We start from the raw sequence: 17,315 nt of genomic DNA on the forward strand, positions 1-17,315 counted from the left end.
CTTCTCTTCATTCAACTGAATAGAGCCTCTCACACTTTTGGGCAAGGTGAGTCGACGAATGTTTTCAGCTCAATTCAACTCCTCAACCCTCCCTGAAAACCCTCGTCGAACAGCCCTTGTAGGAGATTGATTAGTGAAGAGGACCATAGTGTAGTCGTTAAGTGTTGTAATAAATGAGAAAATGCATTAGCTTTTCATTATCTGGCTATAAGAAAATGGTATAAACGCCTTTATCCTATGTATTCATGGCCCCTCCTAGCACTATCGGCCATTACCATGCTTGCCCTCTCAAGGTTGCTACGCCACTGCCTAGGGAGGATTTCATAAGATGATACCAAGTGATTATAGGTTATTGCGAACATTATGCATCACCAAAGAAAATGAAAATCAGCATATTGAATGAGCTCACTTCCCATCCACGTACTTTTATTGCTCTTTCCTCTGAAATATTTGTACGAAATAATAATAAAAAAATAAAACTACAGTAATGCCATCACAATTTTTCCCATACTAATTGAAGCTAATTTTTTTTAAAAAAAATAACGAATTTATAAAGAAAGCTACCCTTTATAATTATTTTTATGATTTTTGATATTATAAACAACAATTATTACTATCTAGAATCTAACATTTATGGCATGTACTATATTACATTTTTTAAAATAAAATAAATGTCTGAATGATCGTTTCTTGAAAGGGAATGATGAAAAGGAGGCGGGGGGAGTATCAATTACGCACCGGATCCTGATCCCGAGGTGGTGCAGTTCCTCAGCTCCGAGATCCTGGTGTCCATGAGAGGTATTCTGTTTTCGTGGTTGGCCTCGATGTCGGATCGGCAATTCCGCCGCAGTTTCTCCTTCTGGTAGCGGATGCAAAAGAAGAAGATGAAGACCAGCATCAGCACGACGACGCACGAGAAGGCGATTAGGCTCGTCTCGTAGCCGCCCAGCGTCACTTCGTACTTCTCGTCTGGAAGAATGAGAACACATTTTTAATAAAATCACACCTTCGTTTATAAATTAAAAGAATGGATTTTGCTTTTCGTATAATAATAATCTACTGGTTTGAACTTATATTTATAATTGATTATTACAAATATAATGGAATATACTAATGGAGTTTCTCCCTCAAATCCGCTTTCAGTGTCGTCATTTCTGCTGAAATAAGTTTTAACTAATTGAATCATTTACTGCCGAGGGAGGGGGGCACCTCCAATTTGGAGATGAGGTTTCCGGAATGGTGGTTGGTACTCGCCGCCTGGTGAGTATAGAAATGGTGTGGGGTCAGCTATTCCCTGCCGAGGACGGGACGTACAGGAGAGGTAACGTGACCGGTGATTACCCTTAGAAACATCCCTACATTCGTAGATTCCATTACAATGCATAGATTTCTTAATCTGATACAGAGATTTTAAAAAAAAACATACATAAATATCCGAAATAGCCAGTGAAGCAGGTAGTTCAGTAGCTTTAACGTCCATCTCGATGGAATATGAAATCTGTTTTGGAATGATCCGTGCAATTTTGAATAATGATTAGACGACGAGGATGACACCTGACTTGGCGTTCTCTCTGTCTATTCAACGGACGCGCTGCAGCAAAAGAAATACGATCCATTTAACCTATATTAGCTCTAAATAAACGTCTGATCTTGTCTGGAATCGAGTTTCTAAAACTTTCCTGACACGAAGTCGAGATTTTACCACAAGTTCACTGCCGGCATTCAAAAACATTCCAATTAATATAATCATTTTCCAAAATTTTGGAAAAATACATTATTACTTCATCCTCATTCTTTAAATTTTATTTTAGAACCTAGCTTTGAATCAGCACACCACGGATACTATTATAATAAAAACATAATATTAATATATACAATGAATATGAATAAATATGTCAATGAATATTAATTCATTGACAATTAGCAAATGGCAAAGGAAACTCCATTTTGGACAGCAATGGAATGTTTCCTCTTCTGAAGGGCAGTATTAAGCGATAATCTTTCGACATTTCTTTTTTTTTCTTTTCCCCTCTACCATTTTTGTATTCATTTTAAGGTTTTTTTTTAAATATAAAGATTAAAAAGTAAATGAGGATAAATATATGCTTTTATTAGTTCATTTTCTAATTCTTAAACTTTTGTTCCATTAAAAAAAATAATCAATGAAATGACGAATGTGAAACTACCATCATAAACGAAAATATTTTGCATCTTAAAATCGAAAAACAGAATCTAGTCTTATTAAATATAATATGAATAACCGATGTTGAAACTATATCAGTCAATAAATTTGAATAGAATAAAAAACTGATCTCAAAAACATAAGGTTCATATTCAAAATTATTTAACAAAGCGCAAGGATATATCGGGTAGCATTCCACATGATACATCTCTGACGACATAAATACATTTTCATTCGGAAACTAAATTTTAAAAGAAGCCGGTAGGAGGGCTTTCAAATTAGAACTGGTGAAACTAAAGTAATTTTTCTACATTCTGAATTCAAGAGCAGAATTACTTTGTCAGTTATGACAAGATGAGAGATATAATGCCAGTTCACAAGTAAATTCCAAATGTTTTGAACAAAAACTTGTAACCAGTTACTTTCGATTTGCTTTGTTTGTTTCGGTTAGAAGTAAGTAGTTTTTCTTTGTCGTTCTTCTATTCATCTTTGTTTTATTTTCTTCCTTTATCAATCAAAATCGGCTGGTATTGGGAAAACAGGAAAAAAGTTTCAAAAAACTTCCTGCACCAACATGAAAAGGCTACAAAAGCAAAATGTCGCCATCGCAGAGAACGTTCGCCGAAATGCAATAGACAAAAGCTGCAATGGGTGGGAGTGGGGTGGAAGAGGACACCATTCGATTTTGGCAGGGCATCATAATTGTCTACAGCTAACTTTTCCGAGCGGTCATCTATCATCCGACTGACAGCTGCATAGAGCATAATTGGTCACCACCCAGCGAGCCGAAAGGAATCATGGGAAGACCCTTCCCTCGGATGGAGTAGAATTCTAATTTTTAAAACTCCTTGCAGACATTCAGTTGGACGGAGAGGAGTTATATTAATTGCAAGACATTTAATACTAGCACTCTTGCCACTTAAATGTACATATGCTTAGTTAATAACGATTTTTATTCATTGATCACTTTGGAAGATGAAAATAGGACATTCTCCATTCAATAATGCATCGTGCATCACTCATGAACTGGCGAATATGTTATCAATGAGTTGATATTAACAGAACTGTTTCTAACTCAAACCTAAGAGGGTTTCCCATAAATTAAAGCATATTCTAAATGGTTTATTTAATGTTCTTAAGTTGTTTTAGAAGTTCAAATACAGCAGCTTTCATCATTCATTCATGGTACGCGAAAACTCAAGTTTTCGTTATTTAATTGTTAATAATTACTTAATAATCATTTTTCAAATAAGATAAGAAAAATACATTAATTTTTGATTTATCAGATGATTCAAAAAAAGAAAAAAATGTAACTGCAAACAAAACGTTGATCCCCCCCCCCACCCCACCGGTGTTTGTTTCTTGGATAAGTTTATATTTTGTTTGTTTCATGGCAAGATGACTTCTAAAAACAACAAAAGCAGCAACTTATTTAATAGCGTGATGATTATTTCTTTTCAAATACCTACACTTCCCCTGATTTACAATTAAATAAAATTGTACAACCCTGACATTAGTATGCTTATTCTAAAGTTGCGAAGATCGAACATAATCACCCAGCACCATACCAATACAGCAGAGGTACTACAAAATCTATCGTCATTGCGAAAAACCGATCCGAGTTGTCATGGCGTGGAGGACTGGATATCTGAAGTGTCGTAAGTTCAATTGAAATAAGCGCTTGCTGAAGTCGGGAGGGTTACGCTGGAGTGCGTGGTGACGTGCGAGTGTGTGTGTGTATTGCGGTGAAGTCTGTAACAAAACTTTTGCAAACGGAGTTGGAATGGAATGCTCGTAAAGACTAACTGACGATCGCTAACAAATTAAGACCTATTTGGATCTTCAGAAAAAAGAAACAAATGAACTGATGTTATGTAGTGATGGAAAATTGAAAAGATTTGTTTTGGCAATATTTAATCCTTTGAATACCTTAAGCCTATGCGATGCGATTTTATTTAAACTCCTAATTAGATGAAAGATTTTATTTTGGATACTTTTTGATATTTCCACCCACATAAGAATGGAAAAAGCACATGAGAAACTTAAAGCGTGTTCAAGTAAGTAATTTTTGTCTTTTAAATTAATTGCGATGAAGGTACAGATTTAAATTTTTTTGTTTTTTAAAATCCACAATCTTAGGCCCGAGTCTGACATGACGGTATCACAAAAAATGGTAACTGCCAGGAAGTTCAGCAACTGCAGTTTAAAGCAATCCATACTAATTCTTAGTATTCTGTTGATACAATTGCCGTATGCTGTTGTAAGATGTTTTTAAATTTATACGTTATTTGAACAAGAGAAAAAAATGTTTCACAATCATCTGGAATTCATGAAATAATGGATAGACAGCCTTATTTACAAATTATTAAAAACAATTCATTGCCTATAACACTTTTAAAGAACTATTGAAACATTCGAGTCTTTACCGACAAATCACGGTAATACCTCCCATTTTAATCCAAGTCAAGCGTTCTAACTGAGAGGAAAAAGGTTAATGAGAAGTAAAGGCGACAAAAGATCTTTTAATATAACACAAAGACTGACATAAGGCTATAAAACGAAGTTTGGTGAAAAATTAACCATCTATTACCCACTATACACATCGATGTTGATTACTATGAGAAATTATACGTTATATCAATTATTGATTAGATAATAGAATTGCTTTTTATACACCGAGCAAGTTGTTGTGATTTGGTGAAAGAATAACAGAGTGTCTGCATATTCGGCCCTGGAACATTTGATTGATTATCGAAGATCAGCATTCTCCTTCTTTAATCGAAAGACTGATTAGGACAAAAAAAAATTTTTTCATGTTCTTAATGAAAATAAAAGTTATTTGTAATTCATATTTTCATAATAAAAAATTATGCACATATATATTTTTAATGATATTTCCTCCAATTTATAATCTTGTATATTTTTGCATAACTGTTTCTCCAGGCGTTTGTTTTTGATGATGGCAAATAAGTACGTTTTTATTTTATATTTTTAACCCCGCCGGCCGAAGATTCCCCACGTGCTTGGTGGCTGACGCGCATTAAATCTGTCGTGGTCACGAAGTCCTCCATATCGAGAGTAATACCACTGGGGGTACTGGATCAGGGGTGATCGTTCTCTGATTCAGGTCTAAATTACGATCTGTGGTTGAGTGAATGAAATGCGTGAATGAAGTCCGCCCCGTAAAAAGGGTTGTGACGTGTGTGTAGCTAAGTCGTTCTCTTGGCCATAGATGGCGCTACTATAGAAACAAGAGGCGCTCCCCCTCAGGCTTAAATCGGCTGTCTTCGAACAGCGGGCTTGTCCATGGCAAGTGCCATAAGAAACAACAACAACATTAATAAAGTATTAGACAAAGATGGAACTTGAGCAGATATGTTTCTAACATTTACTTAATTTTAAATAATTAGTCAAATCCAACGTAAAAAGACTATCCAGAAAACAGCTTTGAGCATCTGCACGCGATAATGCATCTTAGAAAATCCAGAAAATAACAATGAACAGAAAACTTATACCACCTCTAAATCCAAGCTCTACAAATTATTCAGATAATAAATTCATTTATGTTTAAAAACCGATTTAAATATTAAAAATTAATTTTCTAGTAAAGTGCAATTTCACATGTAAAGAAATCTATGCTATATTAGGAAGCTCTATATCAAAAAGCGCCAACCGCTAACACACAATTTTCTTTCTTCATTATTGTATAAAGAATGTGATTTTACCGAATAAGATTTAATATTTAACATTTTGACAAACATCAGTTAACATACGTTACAGACAGAAATTATATAAAAAAAAGAAATCTACAGTGTTTCTTTTATGAAAACAGTTAAATGAATTGTTTCAAGTGCACGTAAAAGGTGAGACAGGTGATTTCTCTGATTATTTCTGCCGCATTTTTTTTTCTCACCTCTCCCTCAAAAAAGCCTGACAATCCACTTATTCAACAAGGTATCGCCCTATTTTATTTTTAACACGCAAAAAAAGTTGATTGCGCACACATTTTACATCTCTTTCGATCCACGCAATTATGAGGGTTCCTAACTGTTCATCTGCATTGAAAACAAACAACAATTCCCGCAAAGGGACAGAGAGGGAGATGAGAGATAAGAACGAAAATGAGGCGAGCTCATTTAAAACCCATTTATAAACGTCAGAGTGATTACGCCCCTTTCCACTCCTGCCACCTGTTACATCAGCCCACGATTCCAGCAGCAATCAGATGAATTAGAGGAGCAGGGAAGGCATAACGAGGTCGACCAACAACCGAAGGGAGTTTTCATCGTTCTATCAGCTGGCACGAAATGCGTGTGCACATTGCACAGATCTGCGGGGCCTGAAAGGGCCGATTGTGAACGGTTTCAGGAAAATCGCCCACATGCAAATGAGAATTCTTCTATCTTTGATGATACCGATTGCCATTTATATGTATATCTGACAAAATTCAAAGACTAGCCCCGAACTAGGACAAAATTTTGAGCTTTCCAAATTTTGCCAGACCAATGCCTTTCCCCCTCCCCCAATCTAAATCCAAAAAGTCTACTTTTGGACAGACTAAATCGAATGGCGAGAAAGGCACCTGTATCAGAATAACTTCTATTCAAAATGTCATAACATATCAACGTGAGGAACGTGTGATCCATGGAAGATTTAACACGTATCAGGATCATATTATATATATATATATATATATATATATATATATATATATATATATATATATATATATAGTATGGAATGAGTACAAAGGGGGAGGATTAACTGGGCATGGATCCCGATTCCTTGAAAAGCTCTTATCTTATTTCAGTTTTAGTTATATTAACGTCCCGTTGTTAAGCAACACTAGGGCTATTTTGGGACGGACCTCGCAATTTTGAACCGCGGTCAGATGACGAGGACGACACCTGAGCTGGCACCCCTCTCTCCACACTACACCAGCGAGAAGACGTTTGGATGACGGAGTTAACGTGCAACAGACCCCCTTACACGACGGTTTTTCGGTGGAATCGGGTCTCGAACCTGAAGTCCTACGGCTCACAAGCCGAGACCTTACCACCAGGCCACCGCGGTCTCTTAGCTTATTTCAGATCTTACAACCAAAGCATCGCTTTCTTCATTCAGCTTTTTTGAGTATGAAGCTACTGATGTGAAAACTCATTTGTTCTACTATTTTATCCAAAGCCGCCTTTGAACTTTAAGGTCAAGGACACAAACATGTAACGGGGTCTTCAGTAAATAAAGTTTTTATTACAAAAAAAGAAATATATATACAATATTCATTTCTGTTTAAATACAAATATTTATCAAACTTTAATGTTAATACTAAAATAAAATAAATTCATATAATATTTCCCTTGCTTTAAATTCAGTCAATTTATTTTATTTGAAAATAAGTATCCCTTATAGTGGGATTGAGAATGTCAAGAGAGATTTCATAATTTTATATTATTTTTTTATTGGTGGATTAAATAGCTCAATATGGACCCTACTATCTGGTACTCGGACCTAGTTCCGTACATCGACGTAAGAAATGTTATTAATCTTAACAATAAAAGAAAAACTTACACATTTTTATTTTTATATTATTATTGTCCGCTTCATTTTATGATGTATGTCCTCCAGTATTTTATCTTACGGGACTAACCTTTAATATTCTCCACGAGACTCCATTATTATAAACGAATCTCATTTTTGTAGAATTCATTAAAAAAAATTTTCAAGCTTCTATTTGTCTGTATGTGCCTGTTGGTCTGATACAATTGTAATACGGTTGGAACATTAAAATTATTTTTTGTAACAATATTAAATAGCAGAAATACTTTCCCCAAACTTACTCACACACTCTCAAATAAAGGTCTTATCTCCATTTCTCGCAAAAACGTATGGATGTTGGCCAAAGAACGCCTTGTAAGGCAACGGCGGACAATAATTATTAATCTTTACAGTGAATTTACTATTTCCCCAAACCTATGTAACCTTGGCGTGTCTTTTTTGGCGACTTATCCCCGATATGTATTAATAATATCCGAAAATGGAATTTGTGTTTCAGACGAGTTTTTTCCCAACTAATTGAGACCGAAATTTGCCACAGAATGACAATTGCAATTACAAAACCACATACCAGATTTGGCATATTTAAATCATTGCGTTTTCGAATTATCGCGATTATATGCTATTGAAAATAATAATCGACAGACGTTCAATCCCTTGTTGGATTTGGCTCAAAATTTGATAGCCCTCTATACTACAGATGTTAAATCTATATGTAGAGTTTTATTTATTTATAGATGTCTTCGTTTTCTAGTTATCGTGCTAACTTACATTCGAACAGCCGGACAGACAGATTTCTTCTAAATGGATTTTGCTCAAAATTTGCTCAAATTTTGCTCAAAGTTAACAAATTTGATATAAAGACCCTATACCAAATTTTATTTGTCTAGTTCAAAGCGTTTTTGAGTTCTCTTTGTCAGAACATTTTCCAAAAATTTGGTTTTTGAACTTAGGGAGGAGATTCTTCAAAATTTTGAGTTCGATTTTTTTTTTTACGATTCTCTTTCCTCTCTTTTTCTTAATTTCGTATACGAGAAAGTAAAAAATTGGCAACTGCATTAGAAGCAGTTTTGTTGGAAATACATATTCTACCTTGTCACCGTTCTCAGTTTTAGGTATGTCCTTTTTCTTTTGATAACTGCTTTTTGCATCAATAAATATTATTCTGACAAAAGAATACAATTCTAACAATTCACATAACAGAGGATTTTCAGCAATGCGAAGCTGAAGACAGTAAAATGAAATGAACAGAAAAACCTGCCATCTAAAAATGAGTACATTAAAAGGGAAGGGAAACAAACGGATTTGGTAAGCATTCAGCTAAAATTGAGTATAATGATTTTTAAATAATTAACAGATTTAACAGAATAATAAATAGTAACCTGTAATGAACTGTATTAAAAGGAATCCTCCTTCCTTAGTTTACAACAAAGGAATGAAATGATGCGATTAGATATTTTGATGAAACAATGAAAATGGTATGAATGCAACAATGTTATCGATTGGAAATTAGGCAAAAAAATATTAAAAAAATTTTGGGAAAATTTGCAGGATTGGAAATAATTTAAAAAAATAAAAAATCAGTTTAATTTTTAAAATTTTGAAAAAAAAATAGCTCCGAGGCTTACATTTCTACTCTCTAAGATACATGGGTACCAAATTTATACTGTGTACGCGCGCGCACACACACACACACACACACACACACACACACACACACACACACACACACACACACCTTTTTAATTAGTAGAGATTGCTTGATTTCTGTAAAAAAAATTATACAAACGTGCGACCACTATTAAATTGAATCATACTCTCATGTTCTATGTATACAGAGTATAAAAACATTCAGTTTTTAAGTTAGCATTTATACATTTTTGAATGGAAACAAGTTTTATTTGTTTAAATAATATGTCTATATTTTGGTTTGTTTAAACAAATACATGTACAATAAAAAATAAAATAATTGTAAATAAAATAATAATGTAAATAAAATAATTGAACAAAAGTGCCGAAAGTACAATTTCGCAGGAAATATTAAGTTTCTACATAAAATAATTTCAAACAGAAATTTAATAATAAATAAACCTCATTATTTGCAAAATAAAAACATTTGCTTAGCGTTTATTGATTTTTTTCTCTTTATATTATAATAAACAGTCATATCCATTAACACAAAAAAGTACATTAGGCACATTTTAGCAAATTACATTGCAGGCGAAGGGAAAATGAAAATCCTCATGCCAAAGACTAGAACGCAATACGACAAGAAACCCATTTAATAAATTAAAATTACACCATTTCAAATCAGTCAGCAAAAGAAAAATTAAACATAGACACTTAACATAAATAAAACCTAATATTTTTATCCTTTCAGAAATTTATTTTTTTCTCTGCAACGCCGATCCAAAAATGTTAAAAGCATCAACATTATTGAATAAACACAATGAAATGGGGAAGGGGGTAGAAAGGAAAGTTTTTAGTTAAATGGTGATATATGTACTGAATTCGATGCATCAGTAATTGGTATTCTGTATATTAAAATTCTATTTAAAAAGGAACGTATTGAAATTTTATGGAACTTTCAAGGTTTGAGTCACCTAAGAATTTCCTTGTGATTAAGTTACAGCTTTCGGCGCACTGTCATCTTCATTTGGTATTGTCAGCTTCTTAAAAAGAATACTTTACATTTTCATTTTTTGTTCATCTTCATCTTCATCAAAATTAACTAAACATATATTATAGACACATGCATTATCGAAGAACGACCATGAGTAGAAAATCGTCCAAAATATCAGACAAGGGGAAGGATCTCCTAGAAACTTTTTCCTTAATCTCTAATAAAGGTGTCTCCTTTTTCCCCAGGGAAAAAGTAAAATGTAGAGCTTTAATAGGGTTGTGAAGGGTATACATGTTTACATTAAGAGTCCTGCATATGAGACTTTCTCTGAATATATTTCGTTCAAAACTCGATAAAAATCTACAAATTTGGCGTCATGTCGACATACCAAATTTCACTTGTCTAGCTCAAAGTGTTTTTGAGTTATCGTGCTCACAGATCGACAGAGATAATGTCAAAAATGTGTTTTTCGGACTCGGAGAGGTCTGAAATATGGAAACCTCAAGTTCAGCGTTTTTTGGGCAATTGGAACAATTTTTCCTCATATACTTCGATATGAGAACGTAAACATAAACTCGAAACACATAAAATGATAGTTGATTCTCGATTGCATTCAAGTGTCCAATTACTATTAAATTCTATATTTCTATGTACATTCGGGTACATAGAAATTAGGTATTTAATATACATAATAAGAGAGAAAGCTAAAGGCATAATTCGTTCAATTTAGCATAATTGAACGAACATTCTGAATAATTATAGTCGGTAAATAGAAAATAATATTTAAAATAATATAGATTCATCAAGTAAAACGGAATAAATATTAAGAGATAGCTACGTAAATTAGGAATAGACGATTGAGAACAAATTTTAAAAGATTCAAATCCCTAGTATCAAGCATGAAAATGTTACGTTTGATTAGGCCATTTAAAAATTACTTTTAGGCCCTTTCTTTTAATTATTGCAACGATAAGCCATACATAAAAATGTACTTAACATAGCCACCTTAACGAGAATGGAAATAAACGCAGAATTATTGTAAAAGATATGTAATATATATATATATTTTGATTTATTAAAATTAGAATGACAGTTTCACGGAGATAAAGTTGATATGAATGAAAGGCTATTTTTTTATGTTTGTGGCGCAAAAATGATTTTTTTTATGTGATAATATGCCTTGAAGCAAGTGAGAAAAAAGGCTTACATTTCAATTAATTATACGCCAAAAAAAGTAACTGCAGGTCTGCGCTGTAGAGTGTTCTGAATGATTTTTGCATTCTACACGATGCTCAAGCAATGTACAAGTAATAAATATGCAGCCAACAAACTTTATCATGTTAGAGATAAGCGCATGCATGCATGCATCCAATTAAATACTTTTCTGAGATTTCCAATGCTTTAAAATCAAGACATTTTCTGCATACAAATATTAAATTGGAAAATAAAATAAGTAAATATGAAAAAGAAAAGAAAGAACACCGCGAATCGCACGGGGCGTTAAGAACACTTTAAAAACACCACCTTTTACAATGCTCATTCGCTTTAACGAGACGTTTCTTAAGCAAAACAAAACCAACGGCTGCATACAGAAATGTTACCAGGGAACGTGAAAGATATATCATTTCTGTTATATCTTATCTCACGAAACAATCTTTGCTGCGAGTCCAATGGAGGCGAAAGGCCTTCCTGGAAGTACTTTCTCGACGAATAAACTTCCAGCGCTATCTACAATTATACAATAAAATCAATTGCAACTATCTTAGCGTCACCTACCCGCGTCCGTCGTTCAGGTGCCCGCACTCTTTTCATTGGCTGCGGAGGAGAGCCGAGTCGCGATTGGCTGCCACTACCTGTCATCGCCGGAGTGCGAGGCGGAGCTAGGAGGCCCAACCATTGTTCTCAGTGGACGGAGCTGCTCGACAGTTTGTTGACAGCTCGGCCCTTTTACTGAGAACTATGCTTACAAGGAACCGGGGTTTGCGGATGAAATTTCATTGTATTCAAAGGTTGCGCACAATGATTTAGGCGGGAAGTTTTTTTCAGTGTTGGTTTGCAATTTCCAAGAGAAGATATGTTGATGACACAGAGTATGTCTCTTGCTGTGATGATTTAATTACTTCTTTAGTGTCACTGACATTTTAAGATCAATGCCCGAGGAAAAATTCATTCTATGTATTTTCACAACTAGATAATAGGGTCTGATTATGATCCTAATGAATTTTAAATCAACTGTCACATCATCTTTTAAAGTACGCACAAATGAGTTAATGTTTTGAAAAACCCATCTCTATAACAGCAAAAAACCATGCAAATGAATATATCATCAGTACATGTTACACGTACAGAAATATGGCCAATTGTTTCGTAGTTACAGAGATAGTAATTTAAAACGAAGAAAGAATCCATTTCTTTTGATTTTCATTAAGTCGGTTTTTAGCGATGATGACGATATTTGTGCAGAAAGTTCAACACGTCCATTTTGGGTAAGATATGTGGAGTCATTTTATTATGGTATAGTGACGAAGTATTCAAAAACACTTGTAACCTTATTAGAAGGGGATGGATATGTAGATAGGAAGATATAATATATAAGAAAAAATGAGAATTTTAAAAGAATACATTGCTTAATTCAAATGCAATCGTTAGAATTCTTTCCACCTGTTGATTTATCAGTTACATTTCTTATATCACCATGTGAATCTTCGTAAGATAAACGTTTAACACACATAAACGCCGTTCGCAAGGGAAAAAAAATATCCTCACTGCTACTATCATCATAATCTTCTAAATTATTGCTATGCTTATTCGTATTTGATACATTACATTAAGATACATTATTTTGTAATTTTTTTTTGTAATACAGAAATATAATTAGAATAAAATTACAATAGCTACACAAACAACTTCGAATGATACTTGCTAATTTGCACGCAAAGAATCGCGACACATGCACGAGTATGATTCGTCACTACATATTTTTGGCTTCCATAATGCATCACGAGTGTGGCTCGTGAGCAAATGGCTCAACAAAAATGTAGAATTATTTATCTTTATTCGATGTAGCATAATTCCATAATGAAACCGAAAATTGTTTAATTCAAGGAGTGTTTTCTTCAAAAGACTTAAAGGCACACAGACACAAATAGGATGCCACTTGCCACAATATTTCACATGCTGCCTCATTTGAATTAGCATAAATGACAGAGGAGTAGCCAATATTTTATTATTTTTTCGTATGCCGGACTCTAATAGAAATCGTCATAAAAATACGACATCGAGATTGTGACGAGATTCCATCTATCTTATTTCAATCAACTTTTGGACGAAATAAATCAAAGGTAAGCCTGTTAATTATCTGCGCTTATGTGATCACAATAACTCACATACGTCAATGAAATTTGTCTTGCCTTTTTATAATCAGAATTAGAGGATTCATAATAACCCCTTCGCATACAATGACGAGTTTGACTAGTCGATCGGATGACTGAATTTCGAATTTTAAATCTGCAATAAAGTGAAGAAATTTAGAATGCAAAAATCACATAAAATGCTTCAATATCTCAAATGTCTTTATATAATTAGGGGTATTAAAATATTAATATATAGAATGCGTCATCTAATTAGGAAAGTCAAGTAAATTCGTAGGTCAAGGGGTTAAATTTCAGACCAAATCCATCAACTGATTGACCATCTGTCGGTTAGTCTATTCTGGGTATGCAAGAGCGACAATTCAAAAATGTAATATATAACAATTTATAAAACGGAAATTCCAAATCCATCAATTGGTTGACTATCTGTCGGTTTGTCTATTCTTAGGAAAGAGCGATAATTTAAAAATGTACTATAACAAGTGTAACATAACAAGTTCGGTAAGTAACAAGCTATAAAACAGAAATTTGTATGATGCTGAGACATCAAAATTACGGATATGAAGAATTACAGAAACGGTCAGCAGAGAAGATCAAAAATCTATATACAATTTGTTTTCAAAAATATAAGTGAGTTAAGAAGAAAACATACATGATTCACTGTCATTAATTCGTTACAGCTCATTGCCAACAGTCTCAAAATAATGATTCAATTTAAATGATGATCAATAATAAACTATAATAATAAGATCAATAATAAGTTCATGTTTAGAATTCAGGTAGAAATCACTGTGTATGAAAGATGGTTTATGTTTAATGATTACCATAGACGAATCAACCTCACACTGTTGCGGTGCGGGGAAAAAGAAAGAAGCTAAGTTGATAACTCATTTCAGCAGCATACAGTAGTGAAATGAAAGCTAATGAATGACTCAAGCACTTACTCTCTGTTGGCAATGCCGGTAGTAGATCCCTGTTGCAGTAATCGTGGAAACAACACTGCACCCCATACTTCTGGTCTCGGCACACAAAAGGGATGTCTTCAGGAGGTAAGAACTGCTGTCGGTTGAGGCAACTGGAATGAAAGGAATCGAAATATCAGATTAGAACTGCATTACTTTTTTTTTTTGTATTGAGTTTCATTAAATGATTCAGTACAAAGAGGGATAAAAAACTGTGATAGAATTTTAAGATTCCTCATAAGACTTTGAATTAGAAAATAGTCTGAAAACAAACAGTGATATTCGTCAATATTTTTAAAAAAGTAATGAAGACAATCATCAACATCTTTCACAACCAATTTTAAATTAAGTCGGAAAAATTGATTTTATCTAAGCTAAATCTCATTTAATTTTATTTTACCACGTGCGGCGGTTGGAATTTCTAAAAACAATTTTCAAGCACAAATGATTTCCAGAAAATCTTTCTAATAATAAAAAGAGCACATCATTCAGTAAATTAAGCAATTCAATTTGATTATCCAACCCATTTTAACCCTTTGCACTCCCATGTCCAGTCTGACTGGCCATTGTGCAAAATGCATCGTCTTCGTATTATAGCTGGATAATGATTATTATAAAAGCCGTATAATAGAAAAAAAAAACTTTCTGAGCCAAACTGAGGTTTCTAAGTAATTCTTATATTCATATATGTACAATAATGCATCAGTAATAATTAATAATAATAAAGTTTTAAGTAAGACGGATTTCTTTTTTATATTTATATATATTCTACATTTCTATATTTAAGTAAGACGGATATATTTCAACGATAAGCATATAGCAATTTTCCGGAATATTTTTAAATGCCAAAAATGGCCCACAATGTGCGACTATCTTTCCCATTTTGTGAAAAAAAAAGATGTTTCGCTCACTCATTTCTGTTTCAAAGAACAACTAAATGTTCCCTTCTCTGAAGTATTTGTTAGCAAAAATTGCAAAAATATGCTCTTCTAGAATTACTCAACCAAATCGAGCGAAACATTTTTTTTTTTTTTTTTTTGTCTCTAAGCTTGGGATCCACAGAGTTAGTTATCCAACAACTAATTTAGAATGTGCAGATAAATAAATCATTTTCTCTTTTGTGCTGGTCCGCCTAGCAGTCGAATCTGTATTCGTACGACTCGTCACTGTCGAATCCTTTGCAGCTATTACTATTTTTCGAATTGTATTCTTTCGTGTTAATCAGGATTTCTATTCATTACAATTTGTTTTGGTTAATTATAAAAGTATATTTTAGATCGATGCTTACATCAGTATGCATCTGTTATAAAGCACTTTCATTAATAGCTCCACAGACAGATTTTTTTAAAGAAAAATTGAGTATTCTATTTTAGTACAGGAAATTTAACTCAAACCAAGCTCATTAAACAAATAATTTGAAAACTGTCTTGAGCAGCATTGCAATAATTCGATATAAAACTTTCTTTTCTTTCATATGTATAAAATACCTGCCCACAGAAATAAAAAAAACTGTCAAAAATTAAAAAAAAATTATTACTTTTCAAACTTGGCTCGAAAACAACTCAAATTTAGAGCAGTAGCATTACCTTATCTTTGAATCGGAATCTAATTGCATATATTTCGTAAATTTATTTTAGTGCAGCAAAATTCTTTACCAGTTAATGAATCATTCCGAATCTACGGCGCAATTCTAAAATTGTTAATCGATTGTAGGTAACTTGCTAAGTAACCAAAGACAATAAGGCAGATAATATTTTCGCCAAATGAATCAATTCTTCTCTTCTCCCACTTCCATCGGTATCTTTTATCATTGCTCAATACATTAAATCTTATTCCCGCTTTTATTCCGAAATGAATGTTTCTTACTAGAATTAATCAGTTCTTCTCTTAGTATAATAATATTCATTTTGTTAAATTTCAAATAAAAACAGAAATTTTTTGAATTTCTATAATTGCATGACATTTATTTTCTGATGGAATTCTATAAAGAAATTGACTTTTAATTAATGAACTAACTGGGCTAATATTTTCTCACAGAACTAAAACGCAGTGTTGGCAAATTCTTTTCTAAAAATATATAAGTTCAAAATACTTTCTCATTAGCTTTTTGCTATGTATTCCTCATGGATTTTAAAAAGAAACCTTGATGACAGGTACAAATTGGATTATTTCGTTAACTTATGAAGAATAAAACTTGTTAATAGAACTTCATGTCTACTTCTTCAAGGAAAGTTTCGCAAGCAAACGCATACGCATACATCATTTATCTTAAACAACTTAGTAAAGCAATTAGTCAAAAGGGGAATAAAGTCAAATTTCTGAAATTGAGATACAATTACATAAAGCTAAAAAATTTAGTTTAATCGCAATGCTTTTATTTATACAGCAACTGACTAAGATCGAAGAAAAATTGTTTGATTTTTTAAGAAACAGGGTATAATTTAGAATAATCTTTGAAAATACCAATATTCCTAGAATTGCAAACGAAATTATTTAGAATGAAATTATCTGAATAAAATATTTAAATCCATAGTTTAATAATTTTACTTAAATAAATGATAATGAACGTTACTTAAAATGAATCAAATAGAGTTTAAATATTAGAATGAATGCATTGAATAGCA

At 33.0% G+C, this 17,315-nt stretch overlaps 1 protein-coding gene across 9 annotated transcripts in view; it reads right to left on the minus strand.

The window, feature by feature from the left end:
• Positions 1–17,315, minus strand: part of LOC129983793 (TGF-beta receptor type-1-like) — an 804,684-nt gene that overhangs the window by 18,257 nt on the left and 769,112 nt on the right. For all 9 annotated transcript variants that reach the window (XM_056093422.1, XM_056093428.1, XM_056093426.1 and 6 more), the window contains 2 exons: positions 14,674–14,804; positions 739–969 (listed from right to left, as the gene is read on the minus strand). In XM_056093422.1, coding sequence (XP_055949397.1) covers positions 739–969; positions 14,674–14,804 — 362 coding nt within the window. The remainder of the gene's footprint in view (positions 1–738; positions 970–14,673; positions 14,805–17,315) is intronic.

Source organism: Argiope bruennichi, chromosome 9 (genome assembly GCF_947563725.1).
Source record: "Argiope bruennichi chromosome 9, qqArgBrue1.1, whole genome shotgun sequence".
Taxonomy (NCBI): Eukaryota; Metazoa; Arthropoda; class Arachnida; order Araneae; family Araneidae; genus Argiope; species Argiope bruennichi.